The sequence below is a fragment of the Notolepis coatsorum genome (assembly GCF_963971535.1).
Source record: "Notolepis coatsorum genome assembly, chromosome: 7".
NCBI lineage: Eukaryota > Metazoa > Chordata > Actinopteri > Aulopiformes > Paralepididae > Notolepis > Notolepis coatsorum.
Window position 1 is genome coordinate 139,013,515 of NC_140171.1, and position 16,772 is coordinate 139,030,286.

Genomic DNA, 16,772 nt, shown 5'->3' on the forward strand with positions numbered 1-16,772 from the left:
TACGGGACCTGGCTCGCGATATGCTTTTTCCCGTTGGAGATAAACGACGTTGAAGACGTATATCTTCTAATTGACATGCTGCTCGGCTTGGGCTCCGTCAGCTGTTGGATCTGGTACTGTCTGAATCTAATTCGGAAGAAGTTGATTCCCATGGCCAGGGATATGGCCGGGATCAAAGACAACCAAATGGAACTGTATAAAAGGATCGCTGACCTTAATACCCTGCGGGGTGATGAACAACTGAGCTCCAAGACCATGTTGGAACGGGGCGAAATCTACCATGTAGATGAACAATCGTGCTTGAAGACAATTCTTGAGAGACTTGCTTCTAACCACACAGAGGAACTGTCGCGGTCTCAGGCCATTCTGGACATCACGTCGGAAATTAGAGACGTGAAAATAAAGATGCCACCGTACCGTGCTAATAGGGGGTATGATGATGGTGATGATGATTAAACTAAATTGACCCAATTTTGACCATATGGCAGCAATTTGCCTTAAGCTGCATGTATCATCTCCCCCCCCCCCCCCCCCCCCCATCCCATTCTGCTGTGAAACCAACCAAGGTCAAGGTCGGTGCGGGGGAGCGATTCCAGGGAGGCGATTCCGGGGAAGGAGGATCGAGCTGTGCTGTCTGGGGGAGATAAGATTGATGAGGCCCCCGCCCCTCCCTCCACCCCCATTCTCTACCCACTCCTCCCTCCGCGAGTATGTCTGGCGCCCACGCCTTATCTAGGACGGCTGCCTCCGACGCGCGTTGGTGGGGGCCCTAAGACTGTTTCATTACCCAATTCCTGTCCCCCAGTCTCCCCCATCCCTCCCCTCCCTCCATCCCTCCCTCCCTCCCGCCACCTGGCGCGACAATGCCTTGTTTTACTACTCGGTGTTGATGCTGCCAACTATCGCATACGGCGTCTCAGGCCTCCTGTAGATGACATGTGTTGAATTTATGCTGTGCCATTGTTACTGTAAAAATGTAATGATTGAGCTGTATGTGTGTGTCATGAATTTCCCCAAGGGGATTAATAAAGGAATATCTTATCTTATCTTAAATTTAAAAATAAAAAAAAAGCATTTGCCAGTCTGCCAGGGCAGCCAGGCCATCGGGAAAACTCCCGCTGCTCCCGATGGTCAGTCCGCTAGTGGTGCACAGGGCTGTAAAAAGGTTTGAAGGAACCTTTGTGGTGTTAGGGTCACCAGCGACCCGTTTCAACGTTATAATATGTAATAACTACCATGTAGTTGATTTGATTAGAACAAGGCTTTATGATATCCTCCACAACACATATATAAGCACAGCAAAACTATGTTTTCACCATTTTGAAGACTCTGAAGGTATCCGCAGAAAAAACGGTATGACTGTGGTGTTAGGGTCATTCTTGACCCGGCAAGGTAAAACTATACTATAAAAATACTAAATATAAATAAATTAAATAATAATAATAAATATAGTAAACTTTTTTTTTCAGAAGTTATATTCTAATATTGTTCTATTATAGTCAGAAAACATTATCTATGGCTTTCACATTTAGTATATTATGATTGAACAACCTCATTTTCATCTTAAAAATAAGGGACATAATGGGTCTCAAGGGCCATAAAATCCAATTACAATGGGATTATATGGTTATGAATGCATATAATGTTAGTTAGGATGTAGTATTAACTATATTGAGTGATACTCCTTTCTTTTTAGTAGTCAGGACTGAGTTAGACCCCGGGTCAACATTGACCCGCTAACAACGGTCAGTGGTGCCAATTCCTAACACAACATGAGGGTTAAGAAAGTGTCTAGTATTTATTTCGGGCCAAAGAAATCCCTGAATGCATGAAGCTACTTTCAAGGTCCTCTTGGTAACTTGCTACTTTGTTACGACTTGGAACAAACAAAATGCCCAAGCACTGACTGCCGTTGGTGAGTTTCTGTAGCCTACTTCAAACTACTTTATTTTCCTTTCGGAACTTCATTTGTGCAGTGGTTAAAAGACAAACATAGTCACAATACATAGACACTCACCACTATAAAAAACACCAACTACATTAAAACTACAGTAAATAACACCACTATAAAAAACACCAACTACATTAAAACTACGGTACTTAAAAGCATGATATATTCAAATCCATATGGAGCAATTCCATATGCATATTAATAATACAGATGATATGCGTCCATCAGGTGGAAGGGGACTCTATTGTTAAGTAGTCCAACATCCACGGGGGGGGCAGTCCGGCCTCCACCAGACCTAGGTGTTCAGCAGTCTGATGGAGGTTGGCACGAAGCTAACTAAGCCCCTTTTATTCAGTGTTGAAGCTCTGTTTCGGCGGCCTGAGGGCATTAGTTTGTAATGGGTGTGAAGGGTGTGTGTGTTGTCCTCAACTATTTGAGAGGCCTTCTTAACTGTCAGTTTCTTGTAGTGGCTCCTACTACATATTCATCTATGAACAATTATCAAAGGATATGGTATCACTGTGCCAAGGGTGTCTTGACCTTTTGGAAGGTAATGGATATTTGCGGAGTTTCTAATGTTTAATCTTTTAAAATGTTAAAAATGTAAACTTATAATAATGAAATTAAATCATGTACAATATAGGAATAGTGAAAATTCAAACCTTTATTGAAATGGATACAAAACTAAAATGATTCCTCTATGAAGACTAATAACACTTAAAGAACGAGTATAATGAAAGTATTTTTGCATTGTTTAACAGAAGGCATGTCAATATAAAGTTACCCAGAATATTATAGCTGTGAGTATTGTGGAAATATGACTAAATCCCCTTGAGAAACTAACAACCTGGTTGGCATCATAATCAAACTGTTTCAGAAAGACAATCTGCTTCCTGTAAAAGATTGAGTCATGTACTCTGTTACCCCGATTCGCCCGTCAAGTCACTCACACTGGTCCCATGAATTATTATTTGAAAGCTTCCTCTATTACTATGCTAACTTGCTAACTATCTCCTTTCAATGACCAGAGGGCCACTCCCCTTTACCATATTGACTGAGCTCAGAGAGGGTGCAGTATAACAGTTATGACAAATCAAATGATACATCTGAAGCTGAAAAAATTACCCTTGTATCATTAACATTCCACGATAAGCGTTTTCTGACTGAATTACAGTAACATAACTGTGGTTCTTTGAGACAAAGTACACCAAACCAAAGAAAAATGCAATGTGGTACAATAACCACTAGATGTCAGCAAACACAATATATAAAAAGACTTAAGATCCACAAATGTATTTATCCCAAGCTCTAACCAAAAACATCTGTCAACTACTTGACAGCAGTCCCATGTTTCAACTTCTGTTTAGGGGCTACCCTTTCATTTACACTAGATCTAAATTGTAATGAACTTACAAAATTTGAATTTGAATTTAAGGAAAGACAAGTGTATTGGTTTAAAGTCTGGTTGACCTATACATTTACATTTAGTCATTTAGCGGACGCTTTTATCCAAAGCGACTTACAAGTTCTCTACGACAAGTCAGCAGGAAGGGTACAACTCTTACAGCTGAGTAACAATGTTCATCAAACAGTACTGAAACGTGGGTGCTGCAGTGTTGAGTGCATAGTAGTAAAGACATATTACTGTAGTATAGTAGGAAGAGTGCATGATAGATATAGATATAGATTGAAGAAGTGTGTTTTTAGTCAACGCCGAAAGATTGGTCGGGTTTTGGCTGTCCTAACTGTGGTGGGAAGTTCGTTCCACCATTGTGGAGCGAGGAGTGAGAATAGACGGGGAAATACATTTTACTGTATTACCAAGAAGTGTAGAAAATGATAGTTTATTCTCCTCCAAGAGGAATTGATTGATTGATTGATTGAAAACCTTTATGCAACCCAGTAGGGAGATTCAGGTGTCCATCACAGCATCAACAGCAAGTATATGTTAAAAACAAAGGCAGACATAATAGAGCTAAAATAGAGCTCAAAAGTGGTGAAGGAGAGAAATAAAGTATATTTCAGCCGGTTGTTGTTATAGTCCACATATCAGATGCTCTAGTCCGCGGCAGGTCGCCCGTCCTGACCCTGTCTGGTTGTGGAGCGTGATTGGGACAAAGGACTGCCCGAAGCGTTTTGTGGTATGTCTGGGGAGGATGAGTCTGTGGCTAAACATGCTCTGCATTGCTGTCAGCTCATCATGGAAGGGGTGGCAGGGGTTCTCAAGGATAGCGTACAGCTTCCTCCTCGTCCTCCCCTCTGCCACCACCGCCAGACTGTCCAGGTCCGCTCCCACCACAGAGCTCTTTACCGGTTTGTTTAGTTTGTCTGTGTTGGTATTGCAGAAAGAAAAGAGGTATTGATTCACAGGTACCGGTATCGGTTCAAATTAGTGCCGTCAGGCGATTAAAACAATTTATCTAATTAATTACAGGATTTGTAATTAATTAATCTAATTCATCGCATTTTAATCGCATAACCATTTTAGGCCTGATATTCTATATTCTATAATCATATTTCAAATTGCATGTGTCCGGATGGTAGAATTCAGTACTGTATCTACAAAACCTTCTGTTTAATCATCTTCCATTTATTCATTTGCTTAGATTTTTCAGGTCTGGTCAATTTTAGTATGGTGTTATTCACAGTCAAAAAAAAAAAAAAAAAAAAATGTAATTGATATTCTCATTTGGTTCATTACAATTTACTCAAGCCTAGTAACAGACACAGTATTTCTGACACTGGGAATACATTCCCTGAGATCCATAGTCCCTAGAATCAGATACCGAGAACAAGCAAATGGACCATTTAAAAAAAGTCTGTAAATGTTTATTCCACGTTATTATAGAATGAATGATAAAAAAAAATACATTTTGAGTTCATTTTCATAACGCGATAATTTGCTGTGTAATTAATTCATCTAATTAACACGATAAACTGACAGCCCTAGTTCAAATGTGAAGGGTACCCAACCCTACATGCACACATCAAGCATTTCATTCAAAACAGTGACTCTTGATGCCAACTACTCCTGTACTCTGTTGGTCGTGCCGAGTGCTATGCAGAGCTTCTGGTGAAAGGCCGGCACCCTCTCCTGATGGACGGGCCAGTCGAGGACGCAGCGTGAACGCAGCATGCTCCGGCGCAGGAACAGGGAGCGGGACAACCTGTAGTCCTGGATGTCCTGTAAGAAGACCAGCAGCACAGAGTCCCTACTGGCCTCAATGACCTGGTGAAGGGCATGGTGGGCTTGAAACCTGGTTGTAGAGAGAGAGAGAGAGAGAGAGAGAGAGAGAGAGAGAGAGAGAGAGAGAGAGAGAGAGAGAGAGAGAGAGAGAGAGAGAGAGAGAGAGAGAGAGAGAGAGAGAGAGAAAGAGAGAAAGAGAGAAAGAGAGAAAGAGAGAAAGAGAGAGAGAGAGAGAGAGAGTGCACACATTGTGTAAGTGAGCGAGTTAGTGAGTGAGTGAGTGAGTGAGTGAGTGAGTGAGTGAGTGAGTGAGTGAGTGAGTGAGTGTGCACATTGTGTAAGTGAGCAAGTTAGTGAATGAGTGTGTGAGGGAGAGAGAGAGACTACTTTTAAAAATGATTGCGCTAAAATGCACCCAATTAACAAAATCCTTTTATAAAAGCACAATATAAAGCATGCAAGAATACCACCCATTTTAAGAATTCACATATGTCCCAGAACAGCTCAGTCAGTGTTTGTGAACACGCAGCGCTCTCTCCTAAAGCTAGAAATCAGAAAAGAGAACCCTCCAATCGATGATGTGACTGGAAAGTAAAATACGGGGCTGTTCCAAACAATTGTAAGACCTCTTACACCCAAATTAGATTTTTTATTCTGGTTCAGACCTTCTACCAATGCTATAATGTAAATCTAATTTGGGTGTAAGAGCTCACACAATTGATGGCCCTATAGAGTCAAAGCCCCCATTCATTGTCTCAGAAGCAGCCCCAGATTTCACATCCCAGATTGGAGGGCTCCGTCTCCAATTCCTAGCTTCAGGAGAGAGTGGTGTGCATGTTCACAAATACAGGGCATTGGAAGAACATAATGTAATTTTTTTTAATTGCTTGATGCTTTCTGACTACATAAATGTAAAATACTGTACATAATAGTAATGACTAACTTGACTTACCGTCTACACCAGGGGTCTTGAAGGAGACTTTCGGTGACGACGAACACGATTTTCCTGGATTTTCTCATATTATCCACAATGGATGTCAGACGCGACTCACCAGGAGCTGAATCTCGATCTTCTATACAGAACTTGTAGTTTTCATTCTCTAGGGGGAGCAAGCTTCTCTCCACCCAGTTACAGTCACTCTCTGCGTGGATGACGTAAGCGTCGTACTGAAACTCTCTGCCCTCTTCCGATCCGGCATCGCTCAAACCTAATGTGCGATTGACCAGAATGTTCCAGTAGAACTGAATCTTCCATCCGTGGAATCGTAGCAGAAACGCTCCCACGATCAATGTCATAACCGCAGTGGTGCTACATATATAGAGAGCCTGAAATGGGGTCATGTCTTTGCAGGAAAGCGGATCAAAGTCCATGACGGTATGGTTGAAGTAAGCGAGGGGAGTGTTGCACATATACTCGTTACTGAGAGCTGGTACGCTGGCGTTGGTTCTGTTCAGCCACGCTACAAACCAAAGCATGCTCCCGCAGGTACAATCAAAGGGATTTCGGTCCATCATCAGATGGCTGAGGTTAGCGAAAGCTGGCTTGAACACTTGTGGCCTCACAGCTGTGATCAGGTTCTTCTGCAAACCTAAAGATTCCAGTGAGTGCAGGTCATCAAAGACCGTGTCCTTGAGACTATTTAGAACATTGTTGCTGAGGCTTAGTTCACGAAGGTCACTCAACCCTCTCAAAGCCTTCACGGGGATCTCGTCCAGCCCGGTATAGTCCATGTCCAAGGCGGTCAAGCTACGCAGCCCCCTGAGAAACAACACTGGCCCACCCGGGTTGGCGCTCTTCCACAACCGGGCTAAGTTGTTGTGTTGGAGCTTCAACACCTTCAGATTCACCAGTCCATCGAACATATCCACGTTGATGTTAGCGATGTTGTTGTTGCTGAGGTCGAGGAGGGTAAGGTTGGACAGGTGGCGGAACGGAGACGGATACAGGTCCAGGCTGCCCGTTAAAGCTTTCCCCAACATCAGTGCCTGGAGGCTGGGCACGTGTGTGAACGATGTGGGGCTCAGGGTAACCGTCTGGTGGTTGTCGAAGAGGTCGATTTCCTGGACCAGGCTCAGGCCTCGGAACTCTTCTCCTGTCAGAGTTTGCCGGATGAAGTTGTGCCCCAGCAGAAGGGTAGAGAGGTTTCCAAAACTAGAAAAGGCCCCGGGACCTATGTGTGCGATAGCTGTGTATGCCAAGTTTAGCGTCCTGACAGGCGATGCCCTAAGTGAGACAAAGGTCCGGCCAGTGATGTTTTTAAGGGATGTGCATCTGCACCACCTCATTTGGAGGTCACAGAGACTCGTCAAACCTGTAAAGGTGTGCTCCGTGATCTCTCGGATTGCAGTTTTCACTAATATCAAACTCTCCAGTGAACTTAACGGCTGGAAGGAAAAGTCATCAATAATCGGGGTGGAGGAGGTGTGGCTTTTCACCAGAGCACTTGTCAGGTGGAGTTTTTTAAGGCCGCCTAGCCCCTGAAAGGTGAAAGTGGTCAGGTGCTTGAGATTGTTCTCATCTAGAATCAGAATCTCCAGTGTGGACAGCCATCGAAATGAACCTGGTTCGATTTTACCCATACCATTATTTGCTAAATCCAGAAAGGTGAGATTTGTCTTCTCTAGCCCCCTAAAGGTGGTATTTGTAAGCGTAACTAAGCCTGTCTTCTGGAGAGAAAGGCTACTAATGGCAGTCCCAGACAGCTGCAGGCAGAGGTTAGAAATGACCAGAGTTCCGAGTTTGCTCCGATCCATGGTTAAATGATGTATGCCTGCTATGGGCTTAAAGCAACCAGGCTCAAACTGAAGGGAGAAAAAAAACACAAGACAAAACTGGGGATTTAATACTGTGAATAGATATAACAATATGGGCTATAGCAAGGTGGAAAGGGGAACAGAGGAGATGCGCTACATATAATTTTGACAGCATCGTTTCATTTCCCATTTCTCAGGGAACTTTTGTACCTTTTTCAGTGGCAGAGATGACAGGTTGAGGAGTCGCAGGGAAGACGAGCGACTGAGGAAGGAGAAGTCATCTTTCTTCAGAATAGCGATGTCATTTTCAGACAGGTTAATGGTCACAAGGCTGGGAAGCTGGGGCTGAGAGCCCAGCCTCCCTGACACAAGGTTGTTTTGGGATACATCAAGAAAAGTCAGGCTCTGCGGGTAACACAGGGAAGAGTCGAGAGACAATGTGAGTTTATGTACTGCATGCCAGAAAAACACACAAGAGTAGTATTCTTTAGCTGTGACCAGCAGTTAACTCCCGCCTGTCGGTCATGTCCACAAAAATGTCCCCACCTTATAGCGGCCACAGTTTTGGGCAGGGAGGTCAAGTGAGGGTCATTATGTGTGTGTTCATGCCAATTGGCTAAAAGTGGGCATGGCAAAGGGAGTGGTGGCCTATCGCAAAAAGGTTGCAGCTATTGCACATTTTGAGCTTGTTTACAATACACTCAAAGCACTGAGGCACACACAATTTCATTGTCATCTGCATGATCATCATCATCACCACCACCACCATATGATCATCACAAAACTAATTATCTAATAATAATCACATAAGTCACTAATCAGGCTTCTATCAACACAACTACCAAAATTATTCTCTCTCCAATTATAATCTTCCCCATCCACAGCACCACATTTAAAGGAACACGCCAACTTTTTGGGACATTTACTTATTTGCATATAATATATCTACCCTGGAGTTAGACAAGCAGATACAAACCCTTTTCTTCTCTGTGCATGCAATAGGCTTAGGGAACAGACGCGCCGTTAACCTAGCTTAGCGTCATTCACTGGAAGTAGGTGTGCCAGTGTAGCCTAATTCCCACCAGTCAATCAATCAATCAATCAAATTTATTTGTATAGCACGTTTAAACATGACGCTTGTCAACCAAAGTGCTTCACATAGCTAAGCTAAGTACAAAGAAAAGTATAAAATAAACAGAAAAATTAAATAAAATCAACGGATAGACAAAGGAAAAACAGAACAACATGTCAACAAGTACGGCAAGAGTCAAAGTGAGTCAGGGAAGGCTAGGCGATATAGGTGGGTTTTGAGTTTTGATTTAATAGACCAGTCACGAAATACACTCCAAATCTTTCCTGTAAACATGTTGTGACCTGTGTATTTACCAAGTGGAGAAATAAAAAGATTTGACATTTTTGTTTTCTAAGCAGATATATACTCTGAATTTCTTTTTGACGAACCACTGCTGCCTGGGCGCAGTGATTTCATCACCTCAAAAGCCCTGCTGCTTTTTGAAAGACGGGGGTTTTGAGGTGATGAAATCACTGCGCCCAGGCAGCAGTGGATCGTCAAAAAAGAAATTCCGAGTATATATCTGCTTAGAAAACCAAAATATCGATTTATTTATTTTTTATCTGCTTGTCTAACTCCATGGTAGATGGCAAATAAGCTAATTTCCCAAAAGGTTGGCGTGTTCCTTTAAGGCACCCGTGTGTACCTGTAGAGCAGAGAAGGGCTCTCCCTGTAGCTTCAGCCTGTTGCTGGTCATATTCAGCTGTGTCAGATCGCCGCAGTGGATCAGATCCCTCTCCTTCAGCAGATGCAGCTGATTGTGTTCCACGTTCAGCCTCTGCAGCCTCCGCAGCGTCTGACACAGGCCCTCCTCCAGCCTGCTGATGCTGTTGTAGGCCACGTCCAGGTGGAGCAGCTCGGGGTAAGGCACCAGCGAGGCGGCGGGCAGCTTCACCAGCCTGTTGTGAGACATGTCCAGGCTAGTGATGTTTCCGGGGAGGTCGGGCGGGATCTCGCTGAGGCTGCGGTGGCTGCAGTTAGCCTTGTTGCCGTCGTGATCAATCAGGCAGACCGTGGTCTCCTTCGGGGAAGCCGTGCAATAGAAAGGCCCGGTGTTCAAATAACAAAAGGTGGTCAGCCATGGTAGGAGGGGGAGGATGTGAGGGAAGTGCATGGCTTCTTCAAATTACCTTTTGACCCATGAACTGTGAGGGGGAAAATACAGAGGAAAACAATGGAAAACATGATGATGATTAATTTTTGTCTCCTTCAGGTTGTCACTGACATTATTTTCAAAAGATGTTTTAATAATATTAGCTTGATATGCAAACCACTTGAATCTCAACGTGGTTGTACTCATCCAGCAGGTTGTTTAAGATTACGAAGGTTGCATTTTGCACCGCGATTTGGAAATGTTAAAATGATTAGGTATATCTTTACATTAGGAATTGTGGATTGTTCTCCTGTGGACGTGCCAGAGCACCACAATCAAATGCATCCTGGTTATAATAATAATAATAATAATAACTTTATTTGTATAGCACTTTTCATACAGAGGTTGCAGTTCAAAGTGCTTCACAACAGTAAAAAAAATACAGGCATAAGCGAGCATAAAAAGATAGACAGGTAGAATCACAGTGTTTCACATTAGGATCTAGCATCCCAATAGGCTCTCCGCTATGTACCGTTATGAAATGTAATGTCTGTCTGAGTTAGAGAACATAAAGTTGGGTGCTGCAAACCAGTGTGCTCCCCAATTAAAGCCGGCAATGCCTGGTAGGCCTGCCACGATAACAAATTTTGCTGGGCGATTAATTGCCCCCGAAAATATCGCGATAAGCGATATTATTGCGACCGGTTAAAAAAGAAATTTTGAGAAATTTATTTCCCAAAACTTTTATTTTGAAGCCCACCGCTCCGTCTTTTCCGGTTTAAGACTTTTATTTTGAAGCCCACCGACCGGACCGGAAGTATTGTTGCGATTATCCTAGCCGACAACTTGTCTCGTCTGGTTGTGTTTTTTAGTTTTAACGTTAGCTACTAACGTTAGATGCAGCTACTACAGGCAATCAACGATGAGGAGGACGCGTCAAAGCCGTATATAATAGAATAGCTGTGGTGCGTAGGCACTGCAGCACGACTCGAAAACGACCCGTTATAATAAATTAATTCATGTTTAACTTGTCCCCGTCTCCAGTGCTTTGACTAGCCCCACCCGTTCATTGTAAACAATGATGCATGTAATTGTATTAACGTTATTCTGTGTTATTCTAACGTTACACTACAAATAACGCTACTTGGTTAAAAGGAGCAACACTATTGAGAAATGTAGGTAAGCTAAATATGTGGCGTTGCTACTGCCCCACGGAGCAGTCCCGTGCTGTGCTCTGTAGTAACGCCAGCGGCCAACCCACACGGAGAGTGACTGAATGAATGAAAACTTTATTTAACAGATTGCAGAATGGGTACAATACAGTACGGCTCAATACATACAATTGTTAAGGGGATGCAGACCTGAGAAAGACGTTTGTCTTGTTTCCATCAGGGTCCCCCATTTTCAATTCATATAGACTGACAAGGGGCACTGGTTCCGCCTCATTAAAACAAACGCGCAAATAGCAATTAATCGCGCCCGTCAAAATCATTGCATTCATTTTAATTATCGCGGCAATTAATCGATTTATTGCTTATCGCGGCAGGCCTAATGCCTGGTATCTATGACACTATGTGTCACTGTGTGAATGTTAATAAAACATTTTAACAATTAAAGGTGCTATAGGGAGGGAGGTGTAGTCTGACGTTGCTTTGGACCGCCCGCGAGGTCCACCCGTATAGGGATTTATCATTGGGAAAATGGATTTACATTTAGTCATTTAGCTGACGCTTTTATCCAAAGCGACTTACAAGTTCTGTACGACAAGTCATCAGGAAGGGTACAACTCTATCAGCTGAGTAACAATGTACATCAAGGTGTTGAGTGCTACAATGTAGGTTAATATATGAATATATATATATATAAATGCATGACAGTACGGATAGTTAGGGTTAGATTTATTATTTAATTTTTTTCAGATAATGGTTGAAAAAAGAATCTTTCGACGGCGAAAGATTGGACGGGTTTCGGCTATTGTAACAATTCTGCCGCATGGAAATTGAAAAGCTTTCCATTTTTGGACAAAACGAGTTCCCTTCCATCACTAACATTATTGTTTAAGCATTTTTTTATTCTGAGATTTCTTTTTATTAAATATTATCTTTCTTCCCCTCCTTTTTCCCGATTTTTCTCCCATCCCACCCTTCCTGGTTGTTGCGTACTTTCCCCTACTGTTGGTCCGGGAGACCGGAGACTGTCACATGCTTTCCTCCGACGCATGTGCAGCCTGGGGCAGGCCAACCTGGCCGCGCAGGTTCTCACCGGGGAGAGTGTAGCGTGTGGGAGGCCACACTATCTCACCTCAGATCCAACCCTCGCTGAGCAGGCGCCCCGACCGAACTGTAGGGGTCGCTGTCCACAACGCCCAGGACCCACCCTTCAGCTTTCCCACCCTCTGATACGGCCAATTGTATCAGTGCGAGGGGCCAGCCAAGCTGATAGCAACGCCGGGAGCTGGATTCGAACAGGCGAATCCTAGTGTCTCCCGGTGTTGGTGACGAACGTAATCTCTGTGCGCCACCTGCCCCCCCGAGATTTCTTTTTATGAATAATTGTGAATATTTTCATGTTGAGCTATAGATTGTGGATGAATTCGCACAGAAAGGTACACCATGCAAATGTTAATGCTTTATTTGTTTTAAACGAGATGATTTAGAAATGGGCAATGGGGAAATACATTGTGATGGATAGAGGGTGGAACACAGAAAAACGGCAATGACGTGACCAGTACACCTCCCTATAGATAGATAACATTCAGCTACTGGATTTTGCACTATAGCACAATCATGTCATCAGGTGCTATGCGGACATGGGAAATAGGGAGGGGATACATGCACACAACATGCAAACAACATACATTTTGGACCTGCAACATTTTCTTTAATGATAAATTCATTACATAGTCAATAGTCTTTTTTGGGGAAAAGCAATACTTTTATTCCACACATTTCTAAAATATCTGTGGATGTATAAATATATATTTTTATTTTTTACAAATGATCATTCTACATTAACACTTTGAATGCCCGTCACGAGATATCTCGGGTTATCAGCCCGCGGGTTGAATGCCCATCACGAGAATTCTTGTTTTATTATTTTTATTAGCGATCTTAGTAAACCTGCCCGCCAGGCGCTCAGATGTGAAAAAAGCGCCCCCTATCGTCTCCCAGATGGTAATGCACCATTTTGGATTGGACTCAATGAAAATGAATGAGAAAAAAAAACTCCGGAATCCACATTTTACTTCTCACGCATGTAACCGGAGCCGATCAGATTCATTCTGGACCCTCAGCACAGCGTGTAATATGTGTTTTACAGTATACGTGTTGGATCAATAAAAGGATTGATTTTTGGAATGGCGATCAGGAATTGGAATAATCCATTTGGATACCATCTGATCTCAGGTAAGGAATCTATTTTACCAGTCTTAGGATAATCAGACCCGTTTTCACGGAGATATAAGCTTTTCCCCTATAATGTGATATGGCTGTTTGACTGTAAGAGCGATCAGGAACTGAGAGAATCGATTTTCAGCGCGCAGCACCAGCGCGCACACGTACACATATACTATCGATAATCTAGCGTTTATTTGAAAACTATTCATAAATAGGCCGAAAAATGACAACGTTCTAGAATATTACAGTACAGGGCGATTATCATGGAATCTTTTTTTCTTTTCGTGAAAACGAGGGCTTTTCAAAATGCTATAAAAAAACAATCCGCTTCAACAATGTTGACTGGAAATTAGTCATTGATAAGCGACGGGGAGATTAGACACATAATTTAAAACATAGATTAGGCGATATTAATGCTAACATTGAAGTGGATGGTGGGAATTCAAGCACTAAATGTGCGCCCCCTGCTGGGCACTGAAAGTGAAGATGGTATCTACAGTATAGCACCTTTAAATGTACAATTTTGTCAGATTATCATTGAATAAAAAATGCTGATCTTCGTAGTGTTCTGGATGGGTGTAGAATCAGGGGAGCCAGTCTAGACAATGTAGTCACTTCAGTATCACATTACAAGAGATCAAAGATACACAGGCTAGCCTACATCTTATTTAAAGCATATTGAATGAGTCGGGACTCTGGAACCTCTAGTGGTTGATAGGTAATTCAACAGCGTGGTATAATAACTAATAAGCATAGGACACAACCATCTTGTGTGTTTAATAAATTAGCTTATCTAAATGCGTATGGGTCATTATACGAATACATTTTGTGTTCCTAGAACAAAACTAGGGATGCACCGATATGAAAATTGGCCACCGATACCGATTGTTCAACTAACACAATTGGCCGATACCGATACCGATACTTGTGGCAAAAAATAAGTATTTGTAATTTTTTTTTTTTTTTAATGAAACTACTGTATATTTGTATGTGTATGTTTGTATTTGTAGGCCTCTTTACTTACTTAAAAAAAGGAAACATCAAGAAATATGTTTATGGTATTAATTCCACCATGCCATGTAGCACTATCCCTCTCCCAGTATCGTCTGGCGGCCTGCAGATGGATACTATTCTCTCAACCAGAGCTCTCAGCCAATGCAATAGAACCATTTTGATTGACAGTCGATTCGGCCAATTACGCCACACCGCTAGCACCCACCTCCTGCTGTTCTTACCACCAATCGGCAAGCGTTTATTCATTTTCTACTTCCGGGCATGCCGCCATTGATCTGCTTGCGAGAACCACAACAAGCTAATACGTTAGCTGCCCGCCGACCAGCGCTCCACAGCATGACCAAACGAGACACAATGATTTTACTGCAACAAATGTTATAATAAAACAAAGCCTTTCTATACATTTGTCTGGTTGAAAACTTTATTAACAGATTGCAGAATGGTACGGAATGAGCAACGGAATGGAACTGAGCTTTAAACGGAGTAATGCCTTGCTTACTTGCTATCTTCGGGTAAATAATATGCTGATGTTATTGAACGTGTAACACTAACTATATAACGTTAATGCCACAAAACGAATGTTTGTGTCATTTTAACAGCAGATACTTTCTTAAATGCCATCTTCCCGAGAGAGGGGTGTTGACGGGGAGCTGTGATGGGTTCGCTTGGTTGTGTTATTAATAGCATTGAACAGCTAACCGAAAGCTAGCGTTAACTAACGTTAAAGGTTTAGCCATAACGTTACCTTGGCTAAAGTTGGGGCTATTCATAATCCAGCAATAATGGCTGCAGTACAGCAAGTTGGCAAAGGAGTATTCCAACGTAAATCACATTTTCACCAGTAACGTTAGTCTTCCATCTGCCGGTAGCTCATGCTAGCTAACCTAGCTCATGTTAACGTAGTCACTGAGCGACCACCTTGCGTACACAATTAATGACATGTTGCGGACAGCCATATCGGTGACAATGTTTAGCTTTTAGTGCCAAATGATAAGAGTCTGAAGCGGAGTCTCAAAAGAGAATGTTGAATATTTAGTAGTAACTTTGATGCAGTAGCTTGTGTGTGTGGGGGACTGGGGCCGGCGTTGTGCAGGATGCGACTGAACTATCGGCTACTGCCATCGGCACATTCGAGCTTATCGGCCGATTGCAGTCAACAAGGCACTTATCGGCCGATACCGATACCCGACCGATACATCGGTGCACCCCTAAACAAAACTGTTCTGTAAATCTGAATAAACAATTAAAAGAAAAACGTTTTAATTTCCCTTTAGTTTCCATGATAGGCATAAAAAACACATTCATATTTTCTTTAATTTAGTTTTAACAGTTTTTTGTGCAAAGCATCTAGCAAAGATGTTAAACATGGCCTGTCCCTCAGTGTGATCTTTCTATTTTCACTATTTAATTAATACTATTATATTTAGCTATATTGAGGCCCAAAAAAGTTAAACATAAAACCTCAGGTGTTGTTTCATTACTCATGAATGGGTTTATTCTTTATATGTGTAAAATGTAAAGAAGATTAAGAAAATATAAAAATATGTAGTTGTGTCCCCATGTTGTCGTCAATTATGTTACCTTTGAATGAAAACACCCCTTCAGAGATAATGAACTGTTCCAAAAGTCCAGATTTCCAAGAAGTTGATGGTGAAATCATCTTCTTTTAATACATTTTCTTTGAGTTATGTAATGTCTGACAAGCTCATTGGGTCAACCCTGTCACCACAAAAGCATACGTTAAAAGTAGGGATGCTCGATATTGGCTTTTCTACCGATATCGATATACCGATATTGTCCAACTCTTAATTTCCGATACCGATATCAACCGATACCGATATATGCAGGGTTTGCCCCCCAAAAAACGGAATAATTTCAGGTAATTAACATTACATATCTCTTGTTGTGGAATAAACACAACATTATGCATACTTTTGACAATAAATAAAATAAGAATTTGTTCTTACTTGCTTGCCTGGGTAAATAAAGTTTAAATAAATGTAAAGAAATATATATGTTTTCTTTTTTGAAAACCGATACCGATATTTTCCGATATCACATTTTAATGCCAATATCGGCCGATAATATCGGTAGGCCGATAATATCGGTAGGCCGATAATATCGGACATCCCTAGTTAAAAGGTTATTTGTTAATTTTTAAATGTACATATATAAAATATAACCCTTTCACTACCACACTACCAAAGGGTTAACCCTTTCACGGTGATAATACAGAAGGTTAACCCTTTCACTGCCACACTGCAGAAGGTTAACCCTTTCACTACCACACTACAGAACCGTGTGGT

The 16,772-nt window shown here is 42.1% G+C and overlaps 1 protein-coding gene across 1 annotated transcript in view; it reads right to left on the reverse strand.

Moving 5' to 3' along the window:
* Positions 1–2,597: 2,597 nt before the first annotated feature.
* The window catches only part of tlr3 (toll-like receptor 3), a 30,733-nt gene continuing 16,558 nt past the window's right edge, over positions 2,598–16,772 (reverse strand). Inside the window, exons 2-5 of the mRNA XM_084318580.1 lie at positions 9,611–10,109; positions 8,103–8,297; positions 6,091–7,940; positions 2,598–5,208 (exon numbers count right to left, since the gene is read on the reverse strand). Coding sequence (XP_084174706.1) covers positions 4,977–5,208; positions 6,091–7,940; positions 8,103–8,297; positions 9,611–10,078 — 2,745 coding nt within the window. The 5' untranslated portion in view covers positions 10,079–10,109 and the 3' untranslated portion in view covers positions 2,598–4,976. The remainder of the gene's footprint in view (positions 5,209–6,090; positions 7,941–8,102; positions 8,298–9,610; positions 10,110–16,772) is intronic.